Source organism: Alosa pseudoharengus, unplaced genomic scaffold (assembly GCF_046254945.1).
Source record: "Alosa pseudoharengus isolate Yale_2024_CS ecotype anadromous, Long Island Sound unplaced genomic scaffold, YU_APseudo_1.1 YU_APseudo_1.1_scf_14, whole genome shotgun sequence".
Classification (NCBI taxonomy): domain Eukaryota; kingdom Metazoa; phylum Chordata; class Actinopteri; order Clupeiformes; family Clupeidae; genus Alosa; species Alosa pseudoharengus.
In genome coordinates, this window is record NW_027468609.1 from 4,583,437 (window position 1) to 4,596,102 (window position 12,666).

General features: G+C 41.8%; 1 protein-coding gene across 1 annotated transcript; it reads left to right on the forward strand.

The window, feature by feature from the left end:
• The first annotated feature begins 1,017 nt into the window (after window positions 1–1,017).
• Window positions 1,018–12,429, forward strand: nars1 (asparaginyl-tRNA synthetase 1). The gene is made up of 15 exons (XM_076283506.1): window positions 1,018–1,167; window positions 2,386–2,468; window positions 2,812–2,877; window positions 2,981–3,073; window positions 3,860–3,949; window positions 4,128–4,206; window positions 4,720–4,790; window positions 5,078–5,164; window positions 5,400–5,621; window positions 5,937–6,136; window positions 6,939–7,074; window positions 7,474–7,587; window positions 8,108–8,239; window positions 8,920–9,051; window positions 12,018–12,429. The coding sequence occupies exons 1-15, from the start codon at window positions 1,125–1,127 to the stop codon at window positions 12,147–12,149; spliced, it is 1,680 nt and encodes a 559-aa protein (XP_076139621.1). The 5' UTR covers window positions 1,018–1,124; the 3' UTR covers window positions 12,150–12,429.
• The last annotated feature ends 237 nt before the right edge of the window (window positions 12,430–12,666 follow it).

Consider the following 12,666-nt stretch of genomic DNA (forward strand, 5'->3'; position numbering starts at 1 on the left):
TCTTCATTGTATGTGCCTTCTTATTTACTTTTATATTGTTTACTTGAATGTAATGTTTGTCTGTGGACCTAATTGGTAAAATATGTCTTGTCTCCACCGTGGGATAGTGGGAAACGTAATTTCGATCTCTTTGTATGTCTTGACATGTGAAGAAATTGACAATAAAGCAGACTTTGACTTTGACTTTTGACTTTGATAACACTATACAACCAATGTTTACTGACTGATTCCGGACTTCGTGGCAATTGGATAACACTACGACTGTCATCTGTTTAGCTCGCCTCTGGCCCTGATATATCAGATACACCAATGTGATTGGTGCCCCACAATACAAGGGACATACGTAATGAGCATCATAAATCATTGCCAGAGTAGCTGAGCAAATTCAAATTGTGCTCCTGCGAGAACTCTAGATTTACCTATCTTCTAGCCTATAGTGTTCCTACAATAAGTCCCAAAACACTATCCCATCAAGTTCAATAAGATCACTTATATTTTGTCCTAAAATAGACTATACGATTCCTATAGTTCTTTTTCACAAGGGTATGCACACTCACAAGAAAGATTTACTGCTCTCCCATGTTTACTGTAGCCTGAAATAACTGATTTTTCATTCATAGATACCAGTGAATATATAGATTCTTTGTCACACATAGGAATGTGCCCCCATACGTGCCCAATCACAGAAAAGAAGCAAAACGGGGCCCATTCTGTGTGAGATACCTTCCTCACTCATATTCTCAGAACCGGAGTTTGATGATTTAAAGAGCCAAACATATTTTGTTTTGTAGGCTAAATGCACTTCAAAAAGGACTATCTTTGATGATAGCCATGTTTTATGTTTGCAAAATACAAGACATTTGTTTGAGAGCTCACTTTCTAAGCTACTGCAGCAAATTGTGGTGTAGCCTAGGTCTATCATATTAAATCACTTTTATTTCACATTTATCTCTTTTATGCTCTCCGCTGCAGCAGGGGGCGGCATGTGTGTACATCCTGCTTGTAATGTCCAATTTTTCAGACGGTGGTGGTGGCGTGCAGTAGAAAGGACAGACAGCTGGTGAAAACCAAAATTTGGTTTATCACTTAATTCCACCTCAGGCATATTATCTGTAACACCAACGATGGCGGATGAAATTACAAAAGACACCGACAAACTCTCTGTGGGTAAGTATAATTGTTTAATGTTAAAACAACGATTTCGAGGAAGGGGCAAGCAATGCATCGTGTTGCATCAGATCATTGATTCCTCGCAGATGGATCAGGCACCTAAAAACAGCGGCATGTGCGCTCAAATATTTTCGTCAACATTGACTGAAAAACGAATAACCTCACAGCCGTTTGTCCTTTTGACTCAACATACTTTAAATGTACAACTCAATCGTTGAAGCCGCCGTGATTCGTGAAGTCGTTCAGAATTTAGCCGTAGCTAGCTATGGCTAACTTCCTCCCATAGAGGTTTTAAAGTAGTCGTTAAACATTAGTCAGGTGTTACTCGTGCCGAGTTCTCAAAGCACATCGCATATTTACGTATGTAATCCGTACTCTGTTTTTACGTTTGAATGGTCTGGAATGGCACCCAGATTGCATTCGTGTGAACTTACCTTAGATGACAACAACAGAATTGCCAAACCAGCAAACTGCAAGATTGACTGGGAGCTCAGGTTCACCAGGGATTTATGTTTTAATTTACGCATTACAGTGGGGGGTGTGCTGCAATGCGCCTGCCATCATAGCAAACATATTTGTGATCAGGATGGATCCATGTTATTACCCTTTTCAGTTTGTGTCGAAAGCGTTGGATTCTGACCAGGAGGTGGCTGATCGCAAATGTTTTGGTATAATGTGCACGCTTATTGTTTAAAAGGATATTCGATAACACCTAAGCTCCAGTGGGTGTGACACTTCTTTAAACTAATGAATGTCAGTGAAACTATGTGAAAGCCAAAGCTGTATGGTGATGTTATCAAAATTGGATGTAGATTTAATGTGTTGCCCTCACATTGTAGACTAATATAGCCTACTACAGAAGTCCAGAGTGAGGTATGGTAAGGTATGGCTTATTATGAGCTTTCAGAAGTGAACGTGTAACGCACCACTGACCCTGTTGTAAATGCAGTCAGTGCTGGAGAAGCATCTTGTTCAGTACATCATCCATTGCCGAAGTGCCGAAGCAACTGTCTAGGGGTAACATGAGTCATGTTAGGTGGTAAAATAGGACAACTGTTCTCTTAGTATGGGGCTATCATTGCATCATGATAAGGCTTTAGCATGTATGTGCCACATCAATGAGATTGATCTCTGTCAGTGCCTTGAGTGGACAACTAGTCGGTCGTGAATTACTTGATCAAATTTTGAAATTGAAGGTCACATTTTTTCTTCTAGGGGAGCTCTATGTGTCTGCTAAGGAAGGTAGTGATGACGGTGGGAATGGAACAGAGCAGAAGCCATTCAAAACGCCACTGAAGGTAGGTTCTGTGAGCTATTCCTGTGACGCAATGCAAGTAAACATCATGAGTGATGGCTAATTGACATTTTGGAGAGTGGTGGAGAGGGCTAATGAAGACTAACAAGGATAGGTTTCCTCTCTAAAACCTGACACTAAAACCTACTACTTAAAAAAAAATGCCTGTCGGTTTTTGAATATGTGTCTGAATAACTTAAATTTGGGCTCCTATTCTTCCTGGTTACTGAGCATCAGTACTGGCAGGTTTTGTCGCTGCTCAATAAATACATCTTTCATGTAGTCCATGATTCTGAGCTACTCTGTTGCCATGTCAGTAGCCACATTTAACATTATGGATGTTTCAGGCTTTATTGTTCGCTGGAAAGGAGCCATTCCCAACCATCTATGTGGATTCACAAAAGGAGGGAGAGGTCAGTAGTGGCTGAATAGAGTAATGAAAATGGTAATATATTCATTTGAGGCTGTGGTTTAGTGTGTAACATTTGATCAGTTTCTCTGCTTGTGCTCCTCCAGAGATGGGCAGTGATTTCCAAAACCCAAATGAAGAACACAAAGAAGCTCTGGCAGAGGGAACAGATGAAGAGTGATGCCAAAGACAAGAAAGAGGTACGGTGCTACTGCTCAGTGCTCTAGGAGGAAACTTTCCACTGAACACTAAGTGAAAGTGAAAGTGGGAAAATGCTGTGAGAGCTCCTTCTTTTACTACAACTAGACCCAGAAACCAATCCATGCAGCCATGCCATTCTGCAAAGAAACTACAAGGATGTCTAAAATATATATTTGCGCTTCTCTTATCTGATGATACGAGAAACCAGGCATTCATTCTAAGTTCTAACCATTAAAGGTGCTCTAGGCGATGTTACGCTGTTTCTAAGCTAGAACATTTTTTGTCATATACAGCAAACATCACCTCACCATCTGCTAGCTGAATAAAAAAAAAAAACCGCGGCCAGCCTCTGTGGACAGCCCAGGCTCCAAAAACAGCAACAAAAACAACTCGTTCCAGCCTGGACCATAAAAACATAACAAATTGTTCCAGCCAACCACCGACGAGATGCATGTTTATTAGTTTCAATTGCACAGGAGGGAGTAGCGAGCTAGCTCTCTGTTTTGTTTAAACGTCAAAAGAAGTGACGTTACCCAACATCGCTTAGAGCACCTTTAACCAATGTCCTGGATTCAGATGATGTTCCATTGACATCAACAGTCAAATCAGTTGGACTCTTTGTAACCTGGTAGAAATGTGACTGTTTCAGTTCAGTCTCAAGTATGTTAAATTATGGCTAACCAATTTTGAGTGTTTGACAGACAGAGTGCATATATTGAAGCTGACAAATGAAAAACAAGTCACTGGTTTGTTGCAGTATGCCTTTAAAGTTTTGTCATTGCCAGGCAGAAGATGCAGACAGACGAGAGAAGAACCTTGAAGAGGCAAAGAAGGTGATCATTGAGAAAGACCCCAGTTTGCCGGAGCCTAAAGCGGTAAGTCGGAAAACCTTCAGGTCCCTGCAAGCCCTGTTAGTTTAAAGCCATATTGGTTGCTATAAGGATATAGCTAATGGCCTTTTCAGCCTTTCCTATTGAAATTACTTTACCCTTTAGGTAAAGCAGTGTCAAAGTGACATGTGACTGATAGGTCTTCTCTTTATCGTGTCCATAGGTTAAAATCCGCAATCTGGAACCGCTCCGAGGGCAGCGCGTGAAGGTCTTCGGGTGGGTGCACCGACTGCGTAGGCAAGGTGAGAACTGGATGATTTCACTCTCTTTTTGCATTTACATTAAAATATAACCGTCACAATAAACCAGTGTTACTGCATTTAGTATACAGGTGCATCTCAAAAAATAGTTTTTTTATCTCTGCATAGCCATTGTTGGTGTTTTGACTTAATTAGCTGATTAGAGCTCATCTCAGGTCGGCATTTCTGTATCATAAATTCATTCTAATATATTGAGATTCTGGATTTTTGATTTCCATGAGCTGTTAAACAGTAATCATCAAGATTAGAATAATCAATATTAAAGCAAAAAGAAAACTTGAAATAGTTCACTTTATATGTAACGAATCTAGATTATATTAATATATTTAAGTTTCACTTCTTGAAATTATTTACGGGGGGAAAAAAACTTTCCCTTGATATTCTAATTTTTTGAGATGCATCTGTAAGTTTTACAGAATCGACTTATGTGCATTTCTGCATGTACACAAATGTAATGCAAACTTTTACAACACAACTCTTTAATTGCCACTTTAGGAAAGAATTTGCTGTTCATCGTGTTAAGAGATGGAACTGGCTTCCTGCAGTGTGTGCTCACAGACAAACTGGTAGGAATGCAGCTCTAACTCTAAACTAAACAATGATCAAGAATTAAACCTAGTCTGGTCTCTGCTGGCATGTAATTCCAACCTTTTCGTCGTCTTTTGCTGCCTCAGCTGCTGCTTCTCCTTCAAATAACAAATAATACTGCGTCCAGTTGTGCTGACCAGAGTTGGCAGAGAACAAATACTTTTTAGCCATCTAATATACAGACAAATATAGTTTCATAACACATTACAAGACAATTTCAAGCCAGTTTCTATTTGCTACACACTAATTCCTCCTCTTCCTGCAGTGTCAGTGTTACAACGGTCTGGTTCTGTCCACGGAGAGTACGGTTGCTCTGTATGGGACTGTGCAGCCGGTCCCTGAGGGGAAGCAGGTCAGTCATTTGTTGATAATGTGGAGTTGCTTCTAACAAGACCATAGAGATTGAGAATATATCATTACACTATTTGTTGACTTGAATTTGTACATGAAAGTAATGCTTCAGTGTGGAAAATGAAGGTAATTGTTATTCCCTGCTATAATGTGACTGCATACAAGGCTGTGGTGGGTTAATACCTCTTACCTAGTCTGTGTATTCATCATTTCTCTGAACACTGAAACAATCCCAGGCTCCTGGAGGCCATGAGCTGCACTGTGACTTCTGGGAGTTGATCGGCCTAGCCCCAGCAGGGGGCGCTGATAACTTGCTGAACGAGGAGTCAGACGTGGACGTGCAGCTCAACAACCGGCATATGATGATCCGTGGTGAGAATGTGTCCAAGATCCTGCGGGTTCGCTCCACTGTTACACAGTGCTTCCGGGACCACTTCTTCAACTGTGGATACTATGAGGCAAGTCCAACCCTTAATACTTATTTCAGTTTAAACCAGGAAACCGGTATAATGCCTTAAATTATATCCGGTTCTAAAACAAGGTATGGTGAAGGGTATGTGACAATGTGGGGCTATTTTAATTCCAAACTCCTCATTTTTAACTTGAGGCATTAAGATCAATTTCCAAAAGATGATTTTATATTCCTCTTTTCAGTCAACTTTAGCATGGGTGCCAACACTTTTGGCCATCACTGTATAAACTGTTATTCTAAACTGTTATCAATGGCAGTTTTGCCCATAGCAGCAAATCTAAGCCCTGCTTTTCTTCTCTAGATCACCCCCCCCACTCTGGTGCAGACCCAGGTAGAGGGTGGCTCCACACTCTTCGGCCTCAACTACTTTGGGGAGGATGCCTTTTTGACCCAGTCCTCTCAGCTCTACCTGGAGACCTGCATCCCTGCGCTGGGGGACACCTTCTGCATCGCCGAGTCTTACCGTGCCGAGCAGTCCCGCACGCGCAGACACCTTGCTGAGTGAGTGAGAACTGCCCCTCATGATCCTCACAGCACTTTTCCACCGACGGAGAACCGGTTCCGTTCCATTCGCGAAAACCAACATTCTCGCAGCAAAAAGAACCGGAGTGGGTGTGTCATTCTGCCATTCAGAGGGGAGAAGGCTAAAAGCATGAGTTTCCCCTCTGTATCAACTGTTGCCATGAGCCAACAAAACAAAACAACTAACACCACACTGCAGACATTAACTAGCATTTTACACAGCTAATTTCTGCCGTTTTTTCTGGACATCTGTCATATCATCCTCCTGGGGAAATTGGGACAAGCGCTCACATTCGTTCATACGTGTTGTTTACTTGCCAGAACACAATAGGCGTGCCCTACAACATTAATTCACCCAATCGTCTTTATTTTCGGGATTCGGGAGTCAGTTAGTTTACTTTAGTTTTTTTTCCTTCATATTGCAAAATCATTCCATCCACACGGATACGCAAAAACAGCTGTTTGTTTATGCATGCAGCATATGATGCATCCTTGATTCTGTTCAAAACTGCTGGAAATGCAGGCTGGTTCACTAAATGGCACTTAGGTTCAAAAAAAAGTCTGAACCAAATCGGTTCAAGAAAGCATTCTCTGTTGGTCGGAAAACACCCTCAGTTACTTTCAGTTCCATGGAAATCGGCGCTCCTTTAACTACCTTAATTATTTAGAAATTGTCTCACTGTGAACAAGACAGTGGGAGCACAACTGATGTCTGTGGTTACATTTTAATGTCAAAGTGCCTCAGATATTCTAAGTGTTCTTTGTTGTGGTCATGTCTCAGGTATACCCACATTGAGGCTGAGTGTCCCTTCATCACCTTTGAGGACCTGCTGACCCGCCTGGAGGACCTGGTGTGTGATGTGGTGGACCGTGTGCTCAAGTCTGAAGCTGCTCAGCTGCTCTACGACATCAACCCAGTAAGTCTCTAACCTGAAATACTCAACTAGTTATTAAGAGATGGGGCTGGGTTGTAAGAGCAATCATAGCTTTGAGACTTCAAGATTTAGACCAATAAGCTAAAAATATCAATTGGTCCTTTTTACTTCTGAAGGTGTACGTGGTTAGAATTATTGACAACTTTTGGAAGGGAGGTCTATTTCCATATGTGCATATACATCACCTACTATTATCAGTTAAAAGCAGCTAAGGACTAAAATAGAGCCAATGTGAACTAGAGGCTTGCAGCTTTGTGGTGTAGTTTGGTATGTATACATAGATAAATTGTATCACAACCACATCAGCAAGTCTATATGATCTAACCCCTTACTGGCCAGGTTATGTACAATGGTATAATAAGTTGAACACTTTTTTGACAGGATTTTAAGCCCCCCAAGCGGCCGTTCAGGAGGATGAACTATACAGAGGCCATCGAGTGGCTGAAGGAGCACGATGTCAAGAAAGATGATGGAACTTACTATGAATTTGGAGAGGTAGATATGTTACTGTGATAAAGCATACTAAAATATGTATGTGTGTTTTTATTATGGAGGCCAATGTTCTCAGGCCTATGATTTGATGTGCATGTCTTTTAGTTTAGATAAAACCACGGTCCATAACATTTGGATGTAAATTGTGAACAACATTTTCAAATTGTTCCTCAGATACCTTTTTCCTTTTGTGCTATAGATCTGAACAGTGAATCAAGGCATGCGTGTGTGCTCTGTGTGTATGTGCTCCATGTGTGTGAGTCGGTCAGTCCACAGGACGATTAGCTCAGCCAGCTCCATTACCTCACTGAGTCTGTGTGTATGCGCTCCATGTGTGTACTGTGTGTATGCGCTCCATGTGTGTACTGTGTGTATGCGCTCCATGTGTGTACTGTGTGTATGCGCTCCATGTGTGTACTGTGTGTATGCGCTCTATGTGTGTACTGTGTGTATGCGCTCTATGTGTGCTCTGTGTGTGCCCTAACCCAGCTGATCAGTGGGTCTCTTCTGTGCCCTGTCTTAGGACATCCCAGAAGCTCCAGAGAGGCTAATGACTGACGCCATCAATGAGACCATTCTGCTGTGCCGCTTCCCTGCAGAGATCAAGTCTTTCTACATGCAGCGGTGCCCAGAGGACCAGCGCCTCACTGAGTCGGTCAGTCCACAGGACAATTAGCTCAGCCACCTCCATTACCTCACTGAGTCGGTCAGTCCACAGGACAATTAGCTCAGCCACCTCCATTACCTCACTGAGTCGGTCAGTCCACAGGACAATTAGCTCAGCCACCTCCATTACCTCACTGAGTCGGTCAGTCCACAGGACAATTAGTTCAGCCACCTCCATTACTTCACTGAGTCGGTCAGTCCACAGGACAATTAGTTCAGCCACCTCCATTACTTCACTGAGTCGGTCAGTCCACAGGACAATTAGCTCAGCCACCTCCATTGCCTCAGGGCCAGATGAGCTATTTTTAGAGCCATCAAGAGTTTTATACAGTACATGAATCTATGTGTTGCTTGATGTAAGCTTGTGCTTCATGCTTTCTAGTCCTTATATTTCTACATGAGCCAAATGGTATGGATACATTCAGATCTGGCAGCAGTTTTAATGCCAGTTTTAGAGTGACCCTTAATAGAGTGTACTGCAACAAAGTTCCCTAATGCTTTGTCATTATGTAATTATACTGTAGTTCCTTCAGCAACAGCACAGTGCTTCTGAAAGAGTATGGAGGATCTAGTTTATGGAGAAGAATCTGATCAGAAGAATCATTTGTGTTCAAATGTTTGGGGAATGGTTTTGGTTGAAGACCGTGTGTGTGGTTGTGTGCTTCGCAGGTTGATGTGCTGATGCCGAATGTTGGGGAGATTGTCGGAGGGTCAATGCGTATCTGGGACTCTGACGAGCTGCTGGAAGGCTACAAGAGGGAGGGCATCGACCCAACCCCCTACTACTGGTACACTGACCAGGTGCGGATTTTTAAGAGCCACAAGCACTATGTCTTGTGTTCTTAGGGTGTACTGACACCATGCCATCCATATCGTACCCGAGTATGTTTGACCCCCAAAGTCCAGTTTGTTTGGCCAGTATGATCGTTCCATACCGAGGAGGTGGACTTTGGCACGGTACGGTTGGGCTTATGATGGCGCCTATTCAACAAATAATAGTAGGCATTAAGTTGATCCGCTGGCTTGCATCTCTCGAATGAATGAATGAATGAATTATCCAATCTCGATATTTAAGTCACATTTCATATTTAGCCTCAGCCTGCGGCGTAAAGTAAGCAATTTTGTACTCATAGGCCATGACAAGTTTTGACATTTTGTCAGTGAAAATGGGTGGGAACCCAGATATTAGTCATCCTGGAAGGGGGGTATTCTAGAAAGCAGGTTTACTGGCTTCACTGGGTATGTTAACCAAGAGTAAGGGGTAAACCTGGGATTTCAGTTCCTAAACGTTCAAAAATGATCAGGCTATGTAAGTAACTATGGTAACATAGGCTCTGAACTTAACCTGGTAGGTGGTAGGTTTTGTTCAGGTTATGTTCAGTTATGTTCGGTTATTTCAGCTTGCACGTTCTGCCAGGCCACTGTTTTCAAACTTGTCACACAATGGCGTTTCCTTTTGACGAAGGTCTGATTGACCGTGAGGGGGTGATAAGACCACAACATGATATCCTTTCTTTTCCAAACGAGTTTTTGCAAGAGCGCCACTGTTTTTCAGCGGAATCCTTAATAAGCCTACTTGAAAAACATTCTCCATCCCTACATTTCTAACGTTAAGCATTGTGGATCAATTGGAATAACCTAGAATAGAATAGAATAAAATACATTTTTAATGTAGCTGTCCTAAACCATAGTGGACATTTGTCTTTGGCTCACCAGGCATACAGGCAACATCTCAGACACATTAAAGATATCATTAAAACAAGTACAGTACAAAAAGGGGAAAAAAATGTATAGCCTAAATAGGCTTTAATATAGGCTACCTAAAAAAGCAACTCAACCAGGTAGCCTACTGTATGTGTCGTCACTAGGTTTGGTTAGGAATGCTAATGGCATTTGGTATAAAATAGCTTTTTAATAGGCTACACTTTTTTGCCTCTCTCCAAATGATGTGCATTGACGATCGCTCTCCGACTGGGAGTTTTTGTAGTGTTGGAGACGCCTAGCATATCGGCAAAGCAATTGTCGGTCGGTGGGTAAAATTCGCCTTGCGCTAAAGCAGTTCCTGTGCAACTTCATTTGTTCTCCTGGCCACAAACCCACGAGGATCATGAATGTGTAGTTTCACCAACTGGCAAGTCAGCATCACTTATTTTAAGTTTTCCAAATTTGCACCTACAATAGGCTAGTCTATCTTTGCTGGTAAGCTTTCAATTAATGGCCTTGGCTATTTCAAGATTTTCTAACATTAGAAGGTCTAGGCTAATGGATAGGCTATAGGCCACTTCTATTTTTGGATGCTCTCTTAATGGTGTTAAAAATACATTTTTATTTTAGCCTTAAATTGCCAGATGATATGTGATGCTTCACATCTTATCACAAACGTGGAAGTGAAATGGCCAGGGCCAGTACACAATGCCAGGATGTAGGCCTTCCGGGAATCTTATTTGAGCGACATATTTCAACAGGGTGCGTTAGCCCTATACCTTACTGGAATATTATCAGATCCACTACAGACTAATTAATGTGTAGGCTGTAACTTAATTCTATATGTGCATTTACAGGAGAACTTGATGGGTACTGGGGGATACCCATGCCTTCCGCCACTCATCACACCTAGCTTAGGCTACCCTGATTCCGATGCTGGAGCGCAAACAAGGTTTAACTTGGCCTACAGCAGAACCTGCGTTAAAATAGAAAATTACATTTAGGATTCTCAAGGAGTCTATGACCCACTCAATTTGTGACAAGGTAGGCTAGTTTAAGAAAGCATAATTCAAAGCAGTCAATACGCAATGCCCACTTAATTATTTAATAGGCCTAAATTGTGCTTTGACATTAATAAACTATCCTAAACTTACGCATTTACACGGTCAGTTAGGCTATTCTCTGCCAAGCAAGGTCTCGTTCCTTGGCAGACGCTCAAGTATTGCTCTTTTTGTTATTACAGTTCTCTCCTCGTAAGTCTCGAGGAGAACTTACTACACTGCCTCTACGGTGCTCTTAGTTTCGTCGCCTTCACTCATGGGTTTCGACTCTCAATAGATGATGTCTTTATAAGTTACCCGTGAACGCGCACAACTCTAGGTTAACTAACATGGGGTTGATTGAACTAACTGGTAACCGGTGTTTTGGAACCGACAGCTCGGGATTAGTCACCACAGGTTCAGACAACCCTGAGGTTAAGTTTTATCTCAGTGTTTGTTAAACCTCCTTTCTGGAATACCCCCCTGGAAGATTATCCAAGTTCAGTGAATGTTGATGAGTGGATTACTTGCATAATGATAATACTGCTTACTCTTATATTGGCTGTACCAACAAGAGTTGTTCTGTGGTGGGATTTTTAGATCAGAGTGGACACCAAGTTACAAAACAAACATAAAAATGATTGGTTGGACCTCTGTTATTTGTTAAAATTGCTTGTTTTCATAATAACTAATGTAATGCATATTGTTGTTTTGCCCATTTCACCTGTTGTTGGCAACAGTCGTCACAACACATTGCCATAGCGCTAAATACACCTGTTAAGTCAGTTATATAATTCAGTCGCTACAACCAAATACCCGGCTATTTGATTGGATCAAATTGTATGACCTGATCTTGGATAGTAAATTTCCCAATCTGGATCATTCTGATCCCGATTAAACTTTTTAAACAGCTGGGTCCTGACTCTTGGTAAACCAGTATCTATCAATTATTAATGCATGGTGGTGCAGGAAAATAGATATAATCTCCAGTAGTAATGGTGTCTGAAATATTTTCTTTTTCAGAGGAAATATGGAACATGCCCCCATGGTGGGTACGGTTTGGGCCTGGAGCGTTTCCTCACGTGGCTTCTGAATCGCCACCACATCCGGGACGTCTGTCTCTACCCCCGCTTCATCCAGAGATGTCGGCCTTGAAAATACATCTGGGAAGTGTTGCATAAAGGCCACCATAGCAAACCACAATCTCCTGCTGCACATAAGTGTTCTTGCCTGATTTAAGGGCAAAACAAATGTAAAATGTTTTACCCCTGAATACCAACACCCATTTATCTATCTGTTATTTAACGGCACACATTCTGCTAGCATTTGTGATATTTGTTCTGGTCATTTTAGTGGATGAATGGGGAGATGGACGTTCTGAGTCACGATGTACACGCTCACAAAATAAACATGCAGTTGTCTGCGTACAAATATGCTCCTTTGCCGCAATTTTTTAAAACGCACTTAAATGGCCACAATGTAATAGTGTTTCAGTTTGACTTTGGAAGAAGTATGACAGTCTTCTCTTCCGCATTGTCTCAAAAGCCATTTCCTTGTATTTTAACCTGCTTTTCATTTCCTTGATTTCTCAACAAAAAAATTAAAATGGTTTGCTGTTGACAAGTTGGCTGACATTTAAATTAGTCTCGAACACAACAGTGGGACCCTTGGC